General features: G+C 45.8%; 1 protein-coding gene across 1 annotated transcript in view; it reads right to left on the reverse strand.

Annotated features, from left to right (window-relative positions):
- Nucleotides 1-18,708, reverse strand: part of LOC139403960 (poly(ADP-ribose) glycohydrolase-like) — a gene marked incomplete at its 3' end in the record, with an annotated part of 90,880 nt that overhangs the window by 38,853 nt on the left and 33,319 nt on the right. The window contains exons 10-13 of the mRNA XM_071147173.1: nt 17,048-17,202; nt 2,428-2,507; nt 2,249-2,309; nt 2,032-2,107 (exon numbers count right to left, since the gene is read on the reverse strand). Coding sequence (XP_071003274.1) covers nt 2,032-2,107; nt 2,249-2,309; nt 2,428-2,507; nt 17,048-17,202 — 372 coding nt within the window. The remainder of the gene's footprint in view (nt 1-2,031; nt 2,108-2,248; nt 2,310-2,427; nt 2,508-17,047; nt 17,203-18,708) is intronic.

An 18,708-nucleotide genomic window follows, 5' to 3' on the forward strand; every position in this document is an offset into this window, starting at 1 on the left:
TGGGTATGTGGGGGAGGGGGCAGTCAGTCAGACAGTTGGGTGGTGGGGGGGGCACGTAGTCAGTTAGACAGTTTGGCTGTGGGGGGGCACGTAGTCAGTTAGACAGTTGGGCGGTGGGGGGGCACGTAGTCAGTTGGGCGGTGGGGGGGCACGTAGTCAGTCAGTTGGGTGGTGGGGGGGCATGTAGTCAGTCAGTTGGGTGGTGGGGGGGCACGTAGTCAGTTGGGTGGTGGGGGGGCACGTAGTCAGTTGGGTGGTGGGGGGCACGTAGTCAGTTGGGTAGTGGGGGGGCACGTAGTCAGTTGGGTGGTGGGGGGGCACATAGTCAGTTGGGTGGTATGGGGGCACATAGTCAGTCAGTTGGGTGGTGGGGAGGCACGTAGTCAGTCAGTTGGGTGGTGGGGGGGCACGTAGTCAGTCAGTTGGGTGGTGGGGGGGAACGTAGTCAGTCAGTTGGGTGGTGGGGGGGCACATAGTCAGTTGGGTGGTGGGGGGGCACGTAGTCAGTTGGGTGGTGGGGGGGCACATAGTCAGTCAGTTGGGTGGTGGGGAGGCACGTAGTCAGTCAGTTGGGTGGTGGGGGGGCACGTAGTCAGTCAGTTGGGTGGTGGGGGGGAACGTAGTCAGTCAGTTGGGTGGTGGGGGGGAACGTAGTCAGTCAGTTGGGTGGTGGGGGGGCACGTAGTCAGTTGGGTGGTGGGGGGGGCACGTAGTCAGTTGGGTGGTGGGGGGGGCACGTAGTCAGTTGGGTGGTGGGGGGGCACGTAGTCAGTTGGGTGGTGGGGGGGCACAGTCAGTCAGTTGGGTGGTGGGGGGCACGTAGTCAGTTGGGTGGTGGGGGGCACGTAGTCAGTTGGGTGGTGGGGGGCACGTAGTCAGTTGGGTGGTGGGGGGGGCACGTAGTCAGTTGGGTGGTGGAGGGGGCACGTAGTCAGTTGGGTGGTGGAGGGGGCACGTAGTCAGTTGGGTGGTGGGGGGGCACGTAGTCAGTTGGGTGGTGGGGGGGCACGTAGTCAGTTGGGTGGTGGGGGGGCATGTAGTCAGATGGGTGGTGGGGGGGGCACATAGTCAGTTGGGTGGTTGGGGGGCGCATAGTCAGTTGGGTGGTGGGGGGGCCCCAGTCAGTCAGTTGGGTGGTGGGGGGGCACGTAGTCAGTTGCGTGGTGGGGGGGCACATAGTCAGTCAGTTGCGTGGTGGTAGGGGGGCCCAGTCAGTCAGTTGCGTGTTGGGGGGGCCCAGTCAGTCAGTTGGGTGGTGGGAGGGGCCCTTGGAAGCAGCACACACAGTCTGCTGTCTTTCTTTGACAGGCTGTCAGAGAGCCCCTCCTCACCAGAGAGCCCTTCACTCCGATGGCAGGGAGCCCAGGCCCTAGCTGAATCTGGTCATGTCACCCATCAGCTGTCAGCCCGTGGCAACCACAGCCTCCACAGGCAAACTAAAAGGTGAAAGGGACTGGGTAGAGGGGGCCGGCCTGACAGGGAGAGAGGAGAACGGACTGGGTAGAGAGCAGAGGGAGTGCAGGGCCTCGACCCCAGTCCCAGCACGCACACTCAGTCCCACAGACGTGTTGTCACCCGTCCTCTTCCTCAAAAGGACCTGTTCAGTAGCAGTAAGCATTCTGAGTTAAAGCTAGGAGTGCGTGCGCGAGGTCGACTCTTGTGATTGACAATCACAGTATATAAAAAAAGAGAAGGGAAAGGCAGGGAGGCCCCTCTAGGCTGGATGTGTGGCTTAGAATATAGAACGAAGAACCCTGGCATGTACAGTAAAGACTCCTGCTCCACCAAGATGCTTCTAGAATACGAAATCATGCCCTCTCGGCACAACACATGTGCATTTAAAATGGCTCCCGATTCCCTATTTCATCCACTACTTCTGACCAGAGGCCTATGGGCCTTTTGTAAACAAAACAAAAATAAATAAATATAAATAATTAGTGCACTAAATAGGGAATAGGGTGTCATTTGGGACACAACCCCCCGTATACTTAGTCATATAGAGTTGTATGTCAACTCTTCCGTACATCTTACCTGCAGCATGCCGTGCCCATCGTCTTCTATGGTTCCTACACATGTTATGTGAAGCTTGGTGAGCTGATTCTGGGAGCTGGAACATAGAAAAAGATTATTTATCAGAAAAAAAAAAAATCCCCTTGTTCCTATTTAGATAAAAATCCATACAATTATTGGATAAAATAAAAACATTTATATAAAAAAATGGACAGTAATTTCACATGAAGTACATTACTTTTTCCAATTTGGAGGCCGATCCAAACACTTTCTTGTGTACGTCACAAGTCCAGTAGGTTCTGAAACATAAAACAAAACGCAAAAAATAAAAAAGTTAAAATCAAAAATCATCAATGCTTTTGGTTTGAGACCAATATAAAATAAAATGACATTGATTTGATAATACAAAAACCTTACTTTGCTCGATTACACTTCGAAAATAGCACAAAAGTGTTTTCAGTTTCTCCCTCTTCTTTGGGGAAGAGCCCTCAAACAGCCTGAAAAGGAAGTAAGAGTTCATATTAAGTTTCAAAGGGAGTCTTTCAAAGGCTACAGAACAGCTTTATAAATACATTTAAGATCAAGTTTAAAAATGAGTCTTGTTTCTAACAGTGTAATTAACAGTAGGGATGAACGATATATCGGTGAACATATCGGAAATCGGACGATGTTAGCTAAAAATGCTAACATCAGTATCGGTCCGATGTCTAGATGAACACCGATGCGAAAAACCAAAGCTACCTATATAACACAGGCGCACGACGTAATGACGCCGTGTAAAATGTTACGCTGCTATACGTGCAACACAGCATTCCTAACCTGGCCCACAATGTCTGCTGTGTGGATCGAGCAGTCAACAAGTCCAGCAGTCATTTGAAAGAGTAAGAACATTTCAGCGAGACAAGTCAAAAGGCGAAATCCAATTAACGCCAAGATAATGGAATTCATTGCCCTTGACAATCAACCGTTTTCTGTCATTGGGTGATGTTGGCTTTTGCCGACTGGTTGAGCACCGGTACACATTACCAAGTGCGCTATTGTTCAGATGTTGCCCTACCGGAGTTACACAGTAATAGCGTCACTGCTATTAGCTTCACGACATACTATGGAACGCCGTTTGGGTCTTTGCGCTGTTAAGATTCTGGGTTAAACGTGGAACATTGTTATACTCAGAAGAATAGTATCTGAGGAGTGATAGAGACTGGGTTTTTACATCTGAAGTTAATGGTTATCTGTAGGAGCCAGATGGCTTTGGAATGTGTTGGGTGGACGGGAGGAAGTCACAGGAGTGCTATAGGGGATATGGGTGGAGGTCTTTGGATTAGGCATCAAGGGGGTTGAGGTCAGATCCCCTTAAGGGAGAAACAATGGTTTATTACCCAATCATTTCATCGTCCTGTCGAGCCATAAAAGATGTAAGGGTTGGAGAGAAGGAGGAGTGCCTAAATTGAAGTATATATGTTGAAACATGTTCTTGTCTAATGTAGCTGTATTGACACTCTGGGCGGAATAAACTTGGTTCAACTTTCATAAATGTTAGTTGAGTGTTTTACTCTGAGAATTAGAACCTAACACTGTGTCACAACACAACAGGTCAAATAACACTGTCACTATGTGCCGCATTATATAAGCTTCAATAAGCGTCAAGTAACACCTTTCTATTGGAAAGATGTTGTGTGTTCTGAATTTGCACACCAAGCGCCACCACTGCTATCAGTAGTCAAAGCTGTACAAAAAAAGCAAACACCAGCCACGAACGATGTGTTTACAATACCACGTTGGTAATAAAGCACTATTTGTTCGACCACAACTTCTGGGCTAGCTAGCTTTAGCTTGGTACGCAGCTAGCACCAATACAACCAGCCTGAAAACAATGACCAGTAGAAACTGCAGTCATTTTCACTATTCTTAGCAATGATTTAGGAATCCTTGTGAGCAAGTATTAGCTAGGTTGCCACGCTACACTCGCATTAACATCTGCTAACCATGTGTATGTGAAGAAAATAAAATTTGATTTGACTTGTTGTTCGCCTATCGAAATTGAACTTCAGTTCATGAAATTAAATAGCTAGCCAGCTACTTAAACCTGTTGCCCAAAGCTAACGTTATAAGCAGCCAGCTAGCTTCATCTGGCTAGTGAGGCTCGACCGGACCGGGTTATGTGTTGTGAAGCTAGCCACAATAAGAATTAGGCACAACAGTGGAATTTGCAGTTGGCCTTCAAAATAAAAGTACCTCTTTGAAAGTGATGCAGAAAGTTACTATTGGTGGAATCATGCCATATTTAGACGAGATAATGTTAAACGAGGTTGGAATGTGAAGCAATGAAATGGGGTATCAGTCTGCTCAGTGACACCCAAGGAACACAACTGAAAAGATTTCGCAAATATTAGCATTGCAGCTCTTATCGCAGGACTGTGGCTGTGTGAAATCACCTCCCCAGTCAGCCTATTGTGTGTATTGACATTCATATTGCACTGTACAGCTTTACCTAAGGATTGGGGATCAATGAAATGTGGTATCAGTCTACTTAATTACCCAAGCTATTTTTTCCCCAACGTCCTCCTCAGAATGATCAGACTCCAAAACATCCACGCAGTATTGTTTTTCCTCGGGAATGCTACAATCCAAGTATCGTATGCAAAACTCTTAGAGACTTACCCAGAAAGACTCACATCTGTAATCACAGCCAAAGGTCATAACGGGTGAGAAAAATATATTTAATAATCCATTTTGAATTCAGGCTGTAACAACAAAGCGTGGAATAAGGCATAAGGGGTATAAATACTTTCTGAAAGCACTGGACGGACAGATGTGTTCTAAACAAGTAGGTCCATACCATCTGATTAGGTGATCTGGACCGCAGGTCATTGTTTTAAAAGCGTTATGAAAAGTGATAGTGTGCTATCCCCCTATCTCCAGTGATGAGAACCACGTAGCTAGAATGTAATCCTATACCACTTCCTGATTTCACAGACAGACCTCTTAGACGTTATATGATGTATTATGATAGAACATAGGATTTCACCAAAATGACAGGAGTTTCATGATTTTTTTTTCTTTCTTTCTGGGGGTGGATTATCCCTGTAAGTAAGTAGCCTAATTATGTATCGACTGCACTACTATATTTCAGAACATCAAAGGCGAGTTTATGGTGGGCCTGAGGTGGTGGAACTAGGTGGGATGACGATGGAAAAAGCCACTGGGTGTTGGGAGTCCAGAAAGGTAGATCACACACACATCCCAGTCCTTCTGGAAGGAAGAGAGAGAGACACCGAGAGAGAAGGAAAGAGAGAGAAGGAAGAGAGAGGCAGGGAGAGAGACACCGAGAGAGAAGGAAAGAGAGAAGGAAAGAGAGACAGGGAGAGAGACACCGAGAGAGAAGGAAAGAGAGAGAAGGAAGAGAGAAACAGGGAGAGAGACACCGAGAGAGAAGGAAAGAGAGTGAAGGAAGAGAGAGACAGGGAGAGAGACACCGAGAGAGAAGGAAGAGAGAGACAGAGAGAGAGAGACCGAGAGAGAAGGAAAGAGAGTGAAGGAAGAGAGAGACAGGGAGAGAGAGACAGGGAGAGAGACACCGAGAGAGAAGGGAAGAGAGTGAAGGAAAAGAGAGACAGGGAGAGAGAGACCGAGAGAGAAGGAAAGAGAGAGACAGGGAGAGAGACACCGAGAGAGAAGGAAAGAGAGAGAAGGAAGAGAGGGACAGGGAGAGAGACACCGAGAGAGAAGGAAAGAGAGAGAAGGAAGAGAGAGACAGGGAGAGAGAGACCGAGAGAGAAGGAAAGAGAGTGAAGGAAGAGAGAGACAGGGAGAGAGACACAGAGAGAGAAGGAAAGAGAGACATAGGGAGAGAGACACCGAGAGAGAAGGAAAGAGAGAGACAGGGAGAGAGAAGGAAAGAGAGAGATGGAAAGAGAGACAGGGAGAGAGACAGGGAGAGAGACAGCGAGAGAGAAGGAAAGAGAGAAGGAAGAGAGAGACAGGGAGAGAGACACCGAGAGAGAAGGAAAGAGGGGGAGAGAAGGTAAGAGAGAGACAGTGAGAGAGACACCGAGAGAGAAGGAAAGAGAGAAGGAAGAGAGAGACAGGGAGAGAAGGTAAGAGAAAGAGGAAGAGCGAGAAGGAAAGAGAGAAGGAAAGAGAGGAGAGAGAGAGAGAAGGAAAGAGAGGAGAGAGAGAGAGAAGGTAAGAGAAGAAAGAGGGAGAAGGAAAGAGTGAGAATGAAGAGAGAGAGGAGGAAGAGAGAGACGGGGAGAGAAGGTAAGAGAGAGAAGGAAAGAGAAGAAAGAGAAGGGAGAGAGAAAGAGTGACAGAGAGAAGGAAAGAGGGAGAGAGAGAAGGAAAGAGGGGCAGAGAGAAAGAGAGAGAGAGAGAGAGAGAGAGAGAGAAAGAAAGAGAGAAAGAAAGAGAGAAAGAAAGAGAGAAAGAAAGAGGGTGAGAGCTCAAACTTTGTCCATCCATGTGAGTTCAGTCAAGCTTGAACTTTTGATAGGAATTAGAATCATCTCTCGCTTAGCTTCCCTTTCTCTCACTGCAGCCGGGCCAGGCCGGTTATGTAGAAATCAGTGGAGGCTCCTCAAAGGAGAGAGGGGAGAACCATCCTCAGTGAATTTCATGAAAATCAGTTGTACCTTTTAGATAAAATGATGCTAAATATAATCACGTCACCAAATAACTGATTAAAACACTATTTTGTAAGATATTACTGCACTGTTGGAGCTAGAAACCAAAGAATTTCACAACACCCGCAATAAAATCTGCTAAACATGTGTATGTGACAAATCAAATTTGATTTGAGAAGGTCTACAGTAGCCTCCACAGCACTCTGTAGGGGTAGCACCATGGTATAGCCGGAGGACAGCTAGCTTCTGTCTTCCTCTGGGTACATTGACCTAGGAGGCTCATGGTACTCACCCCCTTCCATCCTCCAGCCTATCAGAACTCTTGCAGCATGAACTGACATGTTGTCCACCCAATCAAAGGATCAGATAATGAATCTAGTACTGAAAGCATAAGCTACAGCTAGCTAGCACTGCAATGTATAACATGATGAATCTAGTACTGAAAGCATATGCTACAGCTAGTTAGCACTGCAGTGTATAACATGATGAATCTAGTACTGAAAGCATATGCTACAGCTAGTTAGCACTGCAGTGCATAACATGATGAATCTAGTACTGAAAGCATATGCTACAGCTAGCTAGCACTGCAGTGTATAACATGATGAATCTAGTACTGAAAGCATATGCTACAGCTAGCTAGCACTGCAGTGTATAACATGATGAATCTAGTACTGAAAGCATATGCTACAGCTAGTTAGCACTGCAGTGCATAACATGATGAATCTAGTACTGAAAGCATATGCTACAGCTAGCTAGCACTGCAGTGTATAACATGATGAATCTAGTACTGAAAGCATATGCTACAGCTAGCTAGCACTGCAGTGTATAACATGATGAATCTAGTACTGAAAGCATATGCTACAGCTAGCTAGCACCGCAGTGTATAACATGATGAATCTAGTACTGAAAGCATATGCTACAGCTAGCTAGCACTGCAGTGCATAACATGTGGTGACTCAAAGACAAAGACAATAGTTGAACTGTTTTGAACAAATTAAATTTCTTCCAAAATGAAGGTGAAGCGGGAGAGAGATTTTGTATTTTTTTCTCACTTTCAGTTTCACTTACTTATCTAGCAGACGCAGCTAGCTAGTTTAGCCTACTAGTTTAGCCTACTGCTTAATCAGTGGGATGCTATGTTAGCTAGTTTAGCCTACTGAAACACCCTGCTTAATCAGTGAGATGCTATGTTAGCTAGGTTAGCCTACTGAAACACCCTGCTTAATCAGTGGGATGCTATGTTAGCTAGTTTAGCCTACTGAAACACCATGCTTAATCAGTGGGATGCTATGTTAGCTAGTTTAGCCTACTGAAACACCCTGCTTAATTAGTGAGATGCTATGTTAGCTAGCTGGCGATGACTAAACAACACAACACAAACTCTTCCAAGTCAAGGTAAGATTTTGGTTTTACTCACCGGGGCCCGACGGTGTAACTGTTTCCTGACTATACACTAACTTTACTGATTGTAGCGGGTTCACTAACCGTTAGTATATTAACTAGGTTGACTATGACGTTACTTTAGCTAATATGGTGACAACGATGAAGGCTGTGTGTAGCGGTTTGGCTTGGAATTATTATATTTATTTGTTTTCCCACCTGGTCACATGTGTGTTGTGTTGTGCAATAAAGTCCACAAGCGAAGGGAAGAGAAGGAATACAAAGTGGCTGCTATGAGAGTGAACTCCGTTTACATGTGATCGGGGGTGTATTCATTCCAACGATTCTGTTGTAAAACGTATCTTAAACGGAGGCAAAGGGAACAAAAAACGGGGATAAACATTCCTGAATTTGTCCAACAGAAACTCTCGTTTGCAAATGTTGGACTAATGAATACACCCTATATCAGCTAGATGCAGGCAAGAGTCTGCAAGGCGCTATTGAATGTCACTGTCTGTCACCTAAAATTTGTCTCTCGACCTGTGTGTACCTACGTTGTAAACTTTCATTCACAGGCTAGGTTGTAGCAATCTCATGATATAGGGAAAATTATATTATCATGTAGTAACCTAAACCAATCACTGTTACATTGAACTGGGTGAATGGAATATGAATGACAGTAACCTAAACCTGTCAATGTTACATTGAACTGGGTGAATGACAGTATCCTAAACCCATCACTGTTACATTGAACTGGGTGAATATGAATGACAGTAACCTAAACCCATCACTATCACATTGAACTGGGTGAATGGAATATGAATGACAGTAACCTAAACCTGTCACTGTTACATTGAACTGGGTGAATATGAATGACAGTAACCTAAACCTGTCACTGTTACATTGAACTGGGTGAATATGAATGACAGTAACCTAAACCTGTCACTGTTACATTGAACTGGGTGAATATGAATGACAGTAACCTAAACCTGTCACTGTTACATTGAACTGGGTGAATATGAATGACAGTAACCTAAACCTATCACTGTTACATTGAACTGGGTGAATGGAATATGAATGACAGTCATCCAATATGCTGTAATGGAAATAAGGTCATGCTAACGAAAAGAAAATGTTGTCCTCCCTCATCTAAAACTGGCACTGACTGCCACTGGTAGAAAGTCCTTCTTACATCGTTGCAACAATGGCAGTTGGCCCCAGGCCTCAGTCTCATCACAAAGTCACACTCATGTGATTCCTCCACTCCACAGCACTTACACAAAAAGGAAACGAACAGAAGAGAATGAGAAAAAAAACAAAAAAACACGGCCCCCTTTCCACTTTCCCGCAACCCCAGGGCTACATTAACAAGGCCCCATGTCCCTTTTAAAAGAGGAGCAGGGACGTCAGGAGGCTAATTCATCTCATCCAGTCTACTACAAAAGCTGACTGCCTATAGAGGTGCACTAGCGAGGCTATTTGAACTGAATGTCTAACCCAGCATTAAGACCAAATCTACTAAACTCCTGTGCTTTGCCTTTCTCCGGCATGCCATTTCAATCACAGAGAGAGAGGAGAGAGAGAGAGAGAGAGAGAGAGAGAGAGAGAGAGAGAGAGAGAGAGAGGAGAGAGAGGAGAGAGAGGGAGAGAGGAGAGAGAGGAGAGAGAGGAGAGAGAGGAGAGAGAGGAGAGAGAGAGAGAGAGAGGAGAGAGAGAGAGAGGCAGAGAAAGAGAGAGAGAGAGAGAGAGGCAGAGAGAGAGAGAGAGAGAGAGAGAGAGGCAGAGAAAGAGAGAGAGAGGAATTTCAATCAGAGAGAGAGAGGAATTTCAATCAAAGAGAGAGAGAGAGAGAGAGAGAGAGAGAGAGAGAGAAAGAAAGAGAAAGAGAGAGGAATTTAAATCAGAGAGAGAGAGGAATTTCAATCAAAGAGAGAGAGAGAGAGAAATTTCATGAGAGCGAAAGGAATGACAAGGCTTAATGACACAAGGCTTGATGCACTGAGAGGCTGAGAGCCCCTCCAGGCCCAGAGAAACTCATTCATTTAAGTCCATTCCTCATTTTTCTTTTCTGTCATTGTAGCCTAGTAGAAACAAATCTTGAGTCATGTTATTTAGCCCACAGGGCTCTCACAGGGCAGCTAGCCAGCCAATGGTTGGCAAGAGCAGGTAAGAGCAGGCTTTTAGTAATAGAATTCCAATACAGTATTTTGGGGAATGGTGAAATGAATACATAATTATATAATGGCAACAATCCATCAAAGATGTTCCGTGTAGAGATGTGATGTGACGTAGCTCGGTTGCCTATTTAGAGAAAAGTGTTGCAGAGTGCAGTTCATTTTCGTTAAGACTAGAACTCTCATTTGTATGAAGAAACTTACAACAGAACAGCACCAAATCTACTTTACCGAGACAAACAAGAACACTTTAAAAAAAAACATTTTAAAGCCTCCCTCCCCCCTGTTAGATGAATGAAATGAATCCCAGATACATTTCTACTCATTGAGTTAAAAGGAGGCCTTGCTGAGGGATGTAAGAAAACGTCTGTACTAGAACATCTCCCCAACGGGGAGGGCCAAGGGTCCATCCAAAATGGCACTCTCCTAAATGACCAAATCAGTGAAATCTACTAACAATACTCTTGTCTTGGACAGGTGTAGGCAGGTGTCCTTGGGTGGTCACTAGGGGTTTTTTCCTTGCCCTTATTGAGGTTGGGGGTTTTACCTTCCACCAGGAATCTCCAGCAAAAAGGTTAATTAAGCCTTAGCTTAGTTCCCAAGTGCCACTAGACTGACCCCTGGACATGGCCAAAGTGTTCAAATCATCATCATTGTGATGTGGCCTAGGTTACATTGGGTGTTTACCCTCTCTACAAGGGGGGGGTCTACCCTCTCCCTCCCACAGGCAACTTGTCCAAGGTTAATCAGCCTTAGTTCCACTAGACTGACCAGCTCAGACAAACAGGATCTCCTTCACTGCTGCACGGTTACAGTCCGTCTCGGGGGGTCTTTTACCGGGAACGCTTGTCCACCAACACACACCATCGTCAAGGTTTCAGATCATTTCCAAAGGCTTTTACAGTTAGCTAGCTAAGCGTCCATCTCAGATCCAAAGTAGAGGACTTCCTGGTTTTCTTTTCATTCAGGAAATCCTTATCTGACTGGCTGAATTAAATATTGAAGGGCTGTAGTTAGAGCCACTATAATCCTCCTGTATTTTAGTAAAAGGGCTATAGCTACAGATGGCCATCTGAGACAATGTTAATCTCATTTTCCCTTCTCCACTTAGATAATCACACTATCTGGGTCCCAAACGGTTCCCTATGCCCTTTAGGGCCCATAGGGCTCTGGTTAGACGTAGTGCACTATAAAAGGGTATTGGGGGGGGTGGGTACCATTTGGAATGAAAAAAAAAGTGTGATGCAGACAGAGATGGGGAGTGTGTACAGAGCTCCAGTCTTCTCCGTTCAGGAATTAGAGAGTGAGGAGTATTACATTACTTTAATCCTATAAAGTCCCCGGTAGAAGTAAAAGCTCCTCTATTAGGGAGTAAAAACCGCACCACCACGGACAACAACAATTCTGTTATCAGATCTTCTCCAAGGACAGACCTTGGGGAGGGTTGGGTTTGAAATCGGGACAGACCTCGGGGGGGGGGGGGGGGGGGGGTTGGGTTTGAAATCGTGACAGACCTCGGGAGGGTTGGGTTTGAAATCGGGACAGACCTCGGGGGGGTTGGGTTTGAAATCGGGACAGACATCGGGGGGGGGGTTGAAATCGGGACAGACCTCGGGGGGGTTGGGTTTGAAATCGGGACAGACCTCGGGGGAGGGGGGGGGGGGGGTTGGGTTTGAAATCGGGACAGACCTCGGGGGGGTTGGGTTTGAAATCGGGAAGCCTCCAACATTGACTCTGTACAGGTACCCCCTGTATATAGCCTCCACATTGACTCTGTACCGGTACCTCCTGTATATAGCCTCCACATTGACTCTGTACCGGTACCCCTTGTATATAGCCTCCACATTGACTCTGTACCGGTACCCCCTGTATATAGCCTCCACATTGACTCTGTACCGGTACCCCCTGTATATAGCCTCCACATTGACTCTGTACTGGTACCCCCTGTATATAGCCTCCACATTGACTCTGTACCGGTGCCCCCTGTATATAGCCTCCACATTGACTCTGTACCGGTACCCCCTGTATATAGTCTCCACATTGACTCTGTACCGGTACCCCCTGTATATAGCCTCCACATTGACTCTGTACCGGTACCCCCTGTATATAGCATCCACATTGACTCTGTACCGGTACCCCTTGTATATAGCCTCCACATTGACTCTGTACCGGTACCCCCTGTATATAGCCTCCACATTGACTCTGTACCGGTACCCCCTGTATATAGCCTCCACATTGACTCTGTACTGGTACCCCCTGTATATAGCCTCCACATTGACTCTGTACCGGTGCCCCCTGTATATAGCCTCCACATTGACTCTGTACCGGTACCCCCTGTATATAGTCTCCACATTGACTCTGTACCGGTACCCCCTGTATATAGCCTGTACATTTGTCAACAGTTACAGCCTCAAGTCTTCTTGGGTATGACGCTACAAGCTTGTCACACCTGTATTTAGGGAGTTTCTCCTATTCTTCTCTGCAGATCCTCTCAAGTGGTCAGGTTAGAAGGGGAGCTTCGCTGCACATCTATTCTCAGGTCTCTCCAGAGATGTTCGACTGGGTTCAAGTCCGGGCTCTGGCTGGGCCACTCAAGGACATTCAGAGACTTGTCCCGAAGCCCACTCCTGCATTGTCTTGGCTGTGTGCTTAAGGTCGTTGTCCTGTTGGAAGGTGAACCTTCACCCCAGTCTGAGGTCCTGAGTGCTCTGGAGCAGGTTTTAATCAAGGATCTCTCTGTACTTTGCTCCGTTCATCTTTCCCTCAACCCTGTCTAGTCACTCAGTCCCTGCCGCTGAAAAACATCCCACAGCATGATGCTGCCACCACCATGCTTCACCGTAGGGATGGTACGATGAGCGGTGCCTGGTTTCCTCCAGATGTTTGGCATTCAGGCCAATAACTTCAATCTTAGTTTCATCAGACCAGAGAATCTTGTTTCTCATGGTCTGAGAGTCCTTTAGGTGCCTTTTAGGCAAACTCCAAGCGGGCTGTCATGTACCTTTTTACTGAGGAGTGGCTTCCGTCGACCTCATGGCTTGGTTTATGCACTCTCAACTGTGGGACCTTATATAGACAGGGGTCTGCATACTTTTCAGAATGCACCGTCATGGATTATGATGCGGTTATAATGCATGTATGAACCCTTATGTCTTATACCCTAATAAACATTTCATATCAATCATTAACTGCACTGCACTGGTCTGCAGAGCAGTGTTCAGGTAACTAATGCTTGCCTCACTGAGTCAAGACTATTGAGTGCGAGTGAACAAGGAAGTAAGAGATATCATGTCTTCACCTTAAACCACCTTAAGGTGACCCTGTAGAATAACCGGACTGTCTGCTACCTCGTGTATAATTTGGCTCATAATCAAAGTGGTGGTACAGTACATGGGGGCATTTGCCAGACATAGAGGAAGTGATGCAGTCGAGAACGCTGTGAGACCGGTAAGTTAGATCAAGATAAAGTCAGAAAGAGTGCCAGAGAGTCTGCTGTGAGGAGGACAAAGTTCTGTCAAATCCCAAAAGGATCCTTTACCGCCACCAAACAGACCAACTGGGCAGCGTTTTGACCCTCAGAATGTTCCAGTTTTGTAGTGCCAACTCATTTTTGTCATTGTCACCTTTTGGCATACACTACAACAAAAGGTGACAATGAGCTAACTTGAATAAACAACCCAAAATAACTAGTGATTTTCTTGTTCATGAAGACCTTGTATTTTTGGTTGTTTAGACCAAGTCAAATTTTTTTACCCCCTTTTTCTCCCCAATTTCGTGGTATCCAATTGTTAGTAGTAGCTACTATCTTGTCCCATCGCTACAACTCCCGTACGGGCTCGGGAGAGACGAAGGTTGAAAGTCATGCGTCCTCCGATACACAACCCAACCAAGCAGCACTGCTTCTTAACACAACGCGCAGCCAGCCACACCAATGTGTCGGAGGAAACACTGTGCACCTGGCGACCTTGGTTGGCGTGCACTGTGCCCGACCCGCCACAGGAGTCGCTGGTGCTCGATGAGACAAGGAGATCCCTACCAGCCAAACCCTCCATAACACGGACGACGCTGGGCCAATTGTGCGTCGCCCCACGGACCACCCGGTCAAGGCCGGTTACGACAGAGCCTGGGCGCGAACCTAGAGTCTCTGGTGGCACAGCTGGCACTGCAGTACAGCGCCCTTGACCACTGCACCACCCGGGAGGCCGACCAAGTCCATTTCAACCAAAATGTGTTTTCTGAACATTTAGACAAGTTAGCTGGCTAACTCATGGTTAATATTCTCCCCTCTAGGGGACAGGTCAACATTACTGTTACCTGGTGTCTGGTTCCCATGTTGATCCTGTGAAATAGATCTGCTACAGCACTGACCTGACACAGAAAGAATCTTATGTGTCGAAATACAATAACCCTCTCTCATAGACCCTAGCCCTAAAAAACACATTCAATAAACAGGACATACAATGTTGATACAAGTAAAATTGAATTAGTTATGGAAATGTCATCCGATAATGACATAAAGATAAGTCAAACAGTGGCTCTTAAAAGATGTGCTCATTTGAATTTATGCTGGACTGTTGTGTGTTCATTTGTGGTAGTCGGATAAAAGGCATGCCAGTGCTGTAATTGAGGGAGCCAGACTGATCCTTATTGAATCATTTCTTACAATGGTAAGGTATTAGTGTTCAATGTGCACCCCAATCAGCAGGTAGCCTGGTGGTTAGAGCAGGTAGCCTGGTGGTTAGAGACAGGTAGCCTAGTGGTTAGAGACAGGTAGCCTAGTGGTTAGAGACAGGTAGCCTAGTGGTTAGAGACAGGTAGCCTAGTGGTTAGAGACAGGTAGCCTAGTGGTTAGAGACAGGTAGCCTAGTGGTTAGAGACAGGTAGCCTATTGGTTAGAGACAGGTAGCCTATTGGTTAGAGACAGGTAGCCTAGTGGTTAGAGACAGGTAGCCTAGTGGTTAGAGACAGGTAGCCTAGTGGTTAGAGACAGGTAGCCTAGTGGTTAGAGCCAGGTAGCCTAGTGGTTAGAGCCAGGTAGCCTAGTGGTTAGAGCCAGGTAGCCTAGTGGTTAGAGCCAGGTAGCCTAGTGGTTAGAGCCAGGTAGCCTAGTGGTTAGAGATAGGTAGCCTAGTGGTTAGAGACAGGTAGCCTAGAGGTTAGAGACAGGTAGCCTAGTGGTTAGAGACAGGTAGCCTAGTGGTTAGAGACAGGTAGCCTAGTGGTTAGAGACAGGTAGCCTAGTGGTTAGAGACAGGTAGCCTAGTGGTTAGAGCAGGTAGCCTGGTGGTTAGAGACAGGTATCCTAGTGGTTAGAGACAGGTAGCCTAGAGGTTAGAGACAGGTAGCCTAGTGGTTAGAGACAGGTAGCCTAGTGGTTAGAGACAGGTAGCCTAGTGTTTAGAGACAGGTAGCCTTGTGGTTAGAGACAGGTAGCCTGGTGGTTAGAGACAGGTAGCCTAGTGGTTAGCGACAGGTAGCCTAGAGGTTAGAGACAGGTAGCCTAGTGGTTAGAGACAGGTAGCCTAGTGGTTAGAGACAGGTAGCCTAGTGTTTAGAGACAGGTAGCCTTGTGGTTAGAGACAGGTAGCCTAGTGGTTAGAGACAGGTAGCCTAGTGGTTAGAGACAGGTAGCCTTGTGGTTAGAGACAGGTAGCCTAGTGGTTAGAGACAGGTAGCCTTGTGGTTAGAGACAGGTAGCCTAGTGGTTAGAGTGTTGGGCCAGTAACCGAAAGGTTGCTGGATCAAATCCCTGAGCTGACAAGGTAAAAATCTGTCGTTTTTGCCCCTGAACACGGCATTTAACCCACTGTTCCTAGTCCGTCATTGTAAATAAGAATTTGTTTTTAACTGGCTTGCCAAGTTAAATAAAAACTCAAATAAAAAATTATGAGTGGTTAGACATGGAAGTAGTACACAGTGGATACAAGGCCTATATTTACAACAACAACAACCAAATGTAAGCATTACTGAAGCTTTCAGACAAATATGAAGAGATATACTGAACAACTACCTCAGAGAGATTACAGAAGACAAAGTGGTTAGTGAGGAAAGCAAAGTCAGTAGGCTAGTGCCCCCTTATGGAAATGGGACTCGTTTCAGACCTCCTCGTCTATCTGATGTCAGCCCGCCTACAAAATATCAACGTCTATGTTCCGGGAACGCAGACGCTAACTGTACCACTGTGTTCCCGTGGGAACACAGAACTCTTGACTTGTCAGAGCTATTCTATTGGCCGTTGCCTCTGATGTCAAAAGATTATGTCAATAGATACACCTTTCAGTATCCTAAAGTAAAAATATGACGAGAACTAAAACCAACTGAGCTCCAGTGGTTCACATTCGCTGGGTTGGTATAGCAACGCCAAGATAGTGGGGTTTGATCCCTGGACCAACGGTATATAAAACATATGCACAATGTCAATCGCTTTGGATAAAAGTGTCTTCTAAATGGCATTTATTATATATATATATATGGTTAGAGACAGGTAGCCTAGTGTTTAGAGACAGGTAGCCTTGTGGTTAGAGACAGGTAGCCTGGTGGTTAGAGACAGGTAGCCTAGTGGTTAGAGACAGGTAGCCTAGAGGTTAGAGACAGGTAGCCTAGTGGTTAGAGACAGGTAGCCTAGTGGTTAGAGACAGGTAGCCTAGTGTTTAGAGACAGGTAGCCTTGTGGTTAGAGACAGGTAGCCTAGTGGTTAGAGATATATATATATATATATATGAACTATTCTACAAAAATGTGCCTCCTTTGTGATCGAAGAGGACGGAGGGTAAACTCACACCTTTCTGCAGAAGTTAATGTCAGGGGAATATCCACTATGTTATATGACAATATGACTACATGAAACATAGTAAGTAGTACCTGTAGAAGTTGATGTCAGGGTAGTTGAAGTATTCTGACTTCCTGTTGTTGCGTCGGGGGAAGGTACAGAAGAAGGCATTGGCCAATAGAGAAGCCACCTGCATCTGAGACAGGGTGATGGAGTGGTTCATTCCTTCCTTCAGCAGAGGGATGGGCTGGGGAAAAGACAAACGATTTCTTGACTTGCATTTGAGTCATTTAACAGACGCTCTTGTCCAGAGAGACTTACAGTTGCTTGATTTCTTAGTGGAGTAAACGTGGAGTAAAATAGGAGTAATGGCATAAAACAGGAGTAGTGGAGTAAATATGGTGTATATGTAGAGTAAAATAGGAGTTGTGGAGTAAAATAGGAGTAGTAGGGCTCTGGTCAACAGTAGTGTACTATATAGGGCTCTGGTCAACAGTAGTGCACTATATAGGGCTCTGGTCAACAGTAGTGCACTATATAGGGCTCTGGTCAACAGTAGTGCACTATATAGGGCTCTGGTCAACAGTAGTGCACTATATAGGGCTCTGGTCAACAGTAGTGCACTATATAGGGCTCTGGTCAACAGTAGTGCACTATATAGGGCTCTGGTCAACAGTAGTGCACTATATAGGGCTCTGGTCAACAGTAGTGCACTATATAGGGCTCTGGTCAACAGTAGTGCACTATATAGGACTCTGGTCAACAGTAGTGCACTATATAGGGCTCTGGTCAACAGTAGTGTACTATATAGGGCTCTGGTCAACAGTAGTGCACTATATAGGGCTCTGGTCAACAGTAGTGCACTATATAGAGCTCTGGCCAACAGTAGTGCACTATATAGGGCTCTGGTCAACAGTAGTGCACTATATAGGGCTCTGGTCAACAGTAGTGTACTATATAGGGCTCTGGTCAACAGTAGTGCACTATATAGGGCTCTGGTCAACAGTAGTGCACTATATAGGGCTCTGGTCAACACTAGTGCACTATATAGAGCTCTGGTCAACAGTAGTGCACTATATAGAGCTCTGGCCAACAGTAGTGCACTATATAGGGCTCTGGTCAACAGTAGTGCACTATATAGGGCTCTGGTCAACTGTAGTGTACTATATAGGGCTCTGGTCAACAGTAGTGCATTATATAAGGCTCTGGTCAACAGTAGTGCACTATATAGTAGTGCACTAAAATGTGTACTGTTTGGGAGTACTGGAGGAGTGGAGTTGGGAAACACTGATATTTCAAATAGGGAGCCATTTTTGGAAGCAGACAAATAGCGTGCCATTTTGGAAGAAAACACATAGGGTGCCATTTTGGAAGCAGACAAAGCATTGATTAAGGGAGGTTAAAATAATGAGTTTGGTCATTTAAAACAAAGCAGCTGAATGATATTAAGTAAATTAACAAAATACTAATTTAGGCCCTTACTCGTGGGGATGTTCAAATCAACCAGTATAGCCTTAATCACAGTCGAGGGTCATCTATAATCTATTTAACTCAAGTAGGGCTAAATTACTAATCCGGTTTGAGGGTTAGCAAATACACAATGTCTTTAACGTAAGTGGCATAAAATGTAAGTGAAAAGGAGCACAGTGGAAAGAGACGAATGTTGAATAGGCGACACACACACTAGACCAGATTTGTCCTAAATCGGCACAAAACCTGCTACAAAGGCACCGTGACGACAGAGAACAAACCT

Source organism: Oncorhynchus clarkii, unplaced genomic scaffold, assembly GCF_045791955.1.
Source record: "Oncorhynchus clarkii lewisi isolate Uvic-CL-2024 unplaced genomic scaffold, UVic_Ocla_1.0 unplaced_contig_11854_pilon_pilon, whole genome shotgun sequence".
Taxonomy (NCBI): Eukaryota; Metazoa; Chordata; class Actinopteri; order Salmoniformes; family Salmonidae; genus Oncorhynchus; species Oncorhynchus clarkii.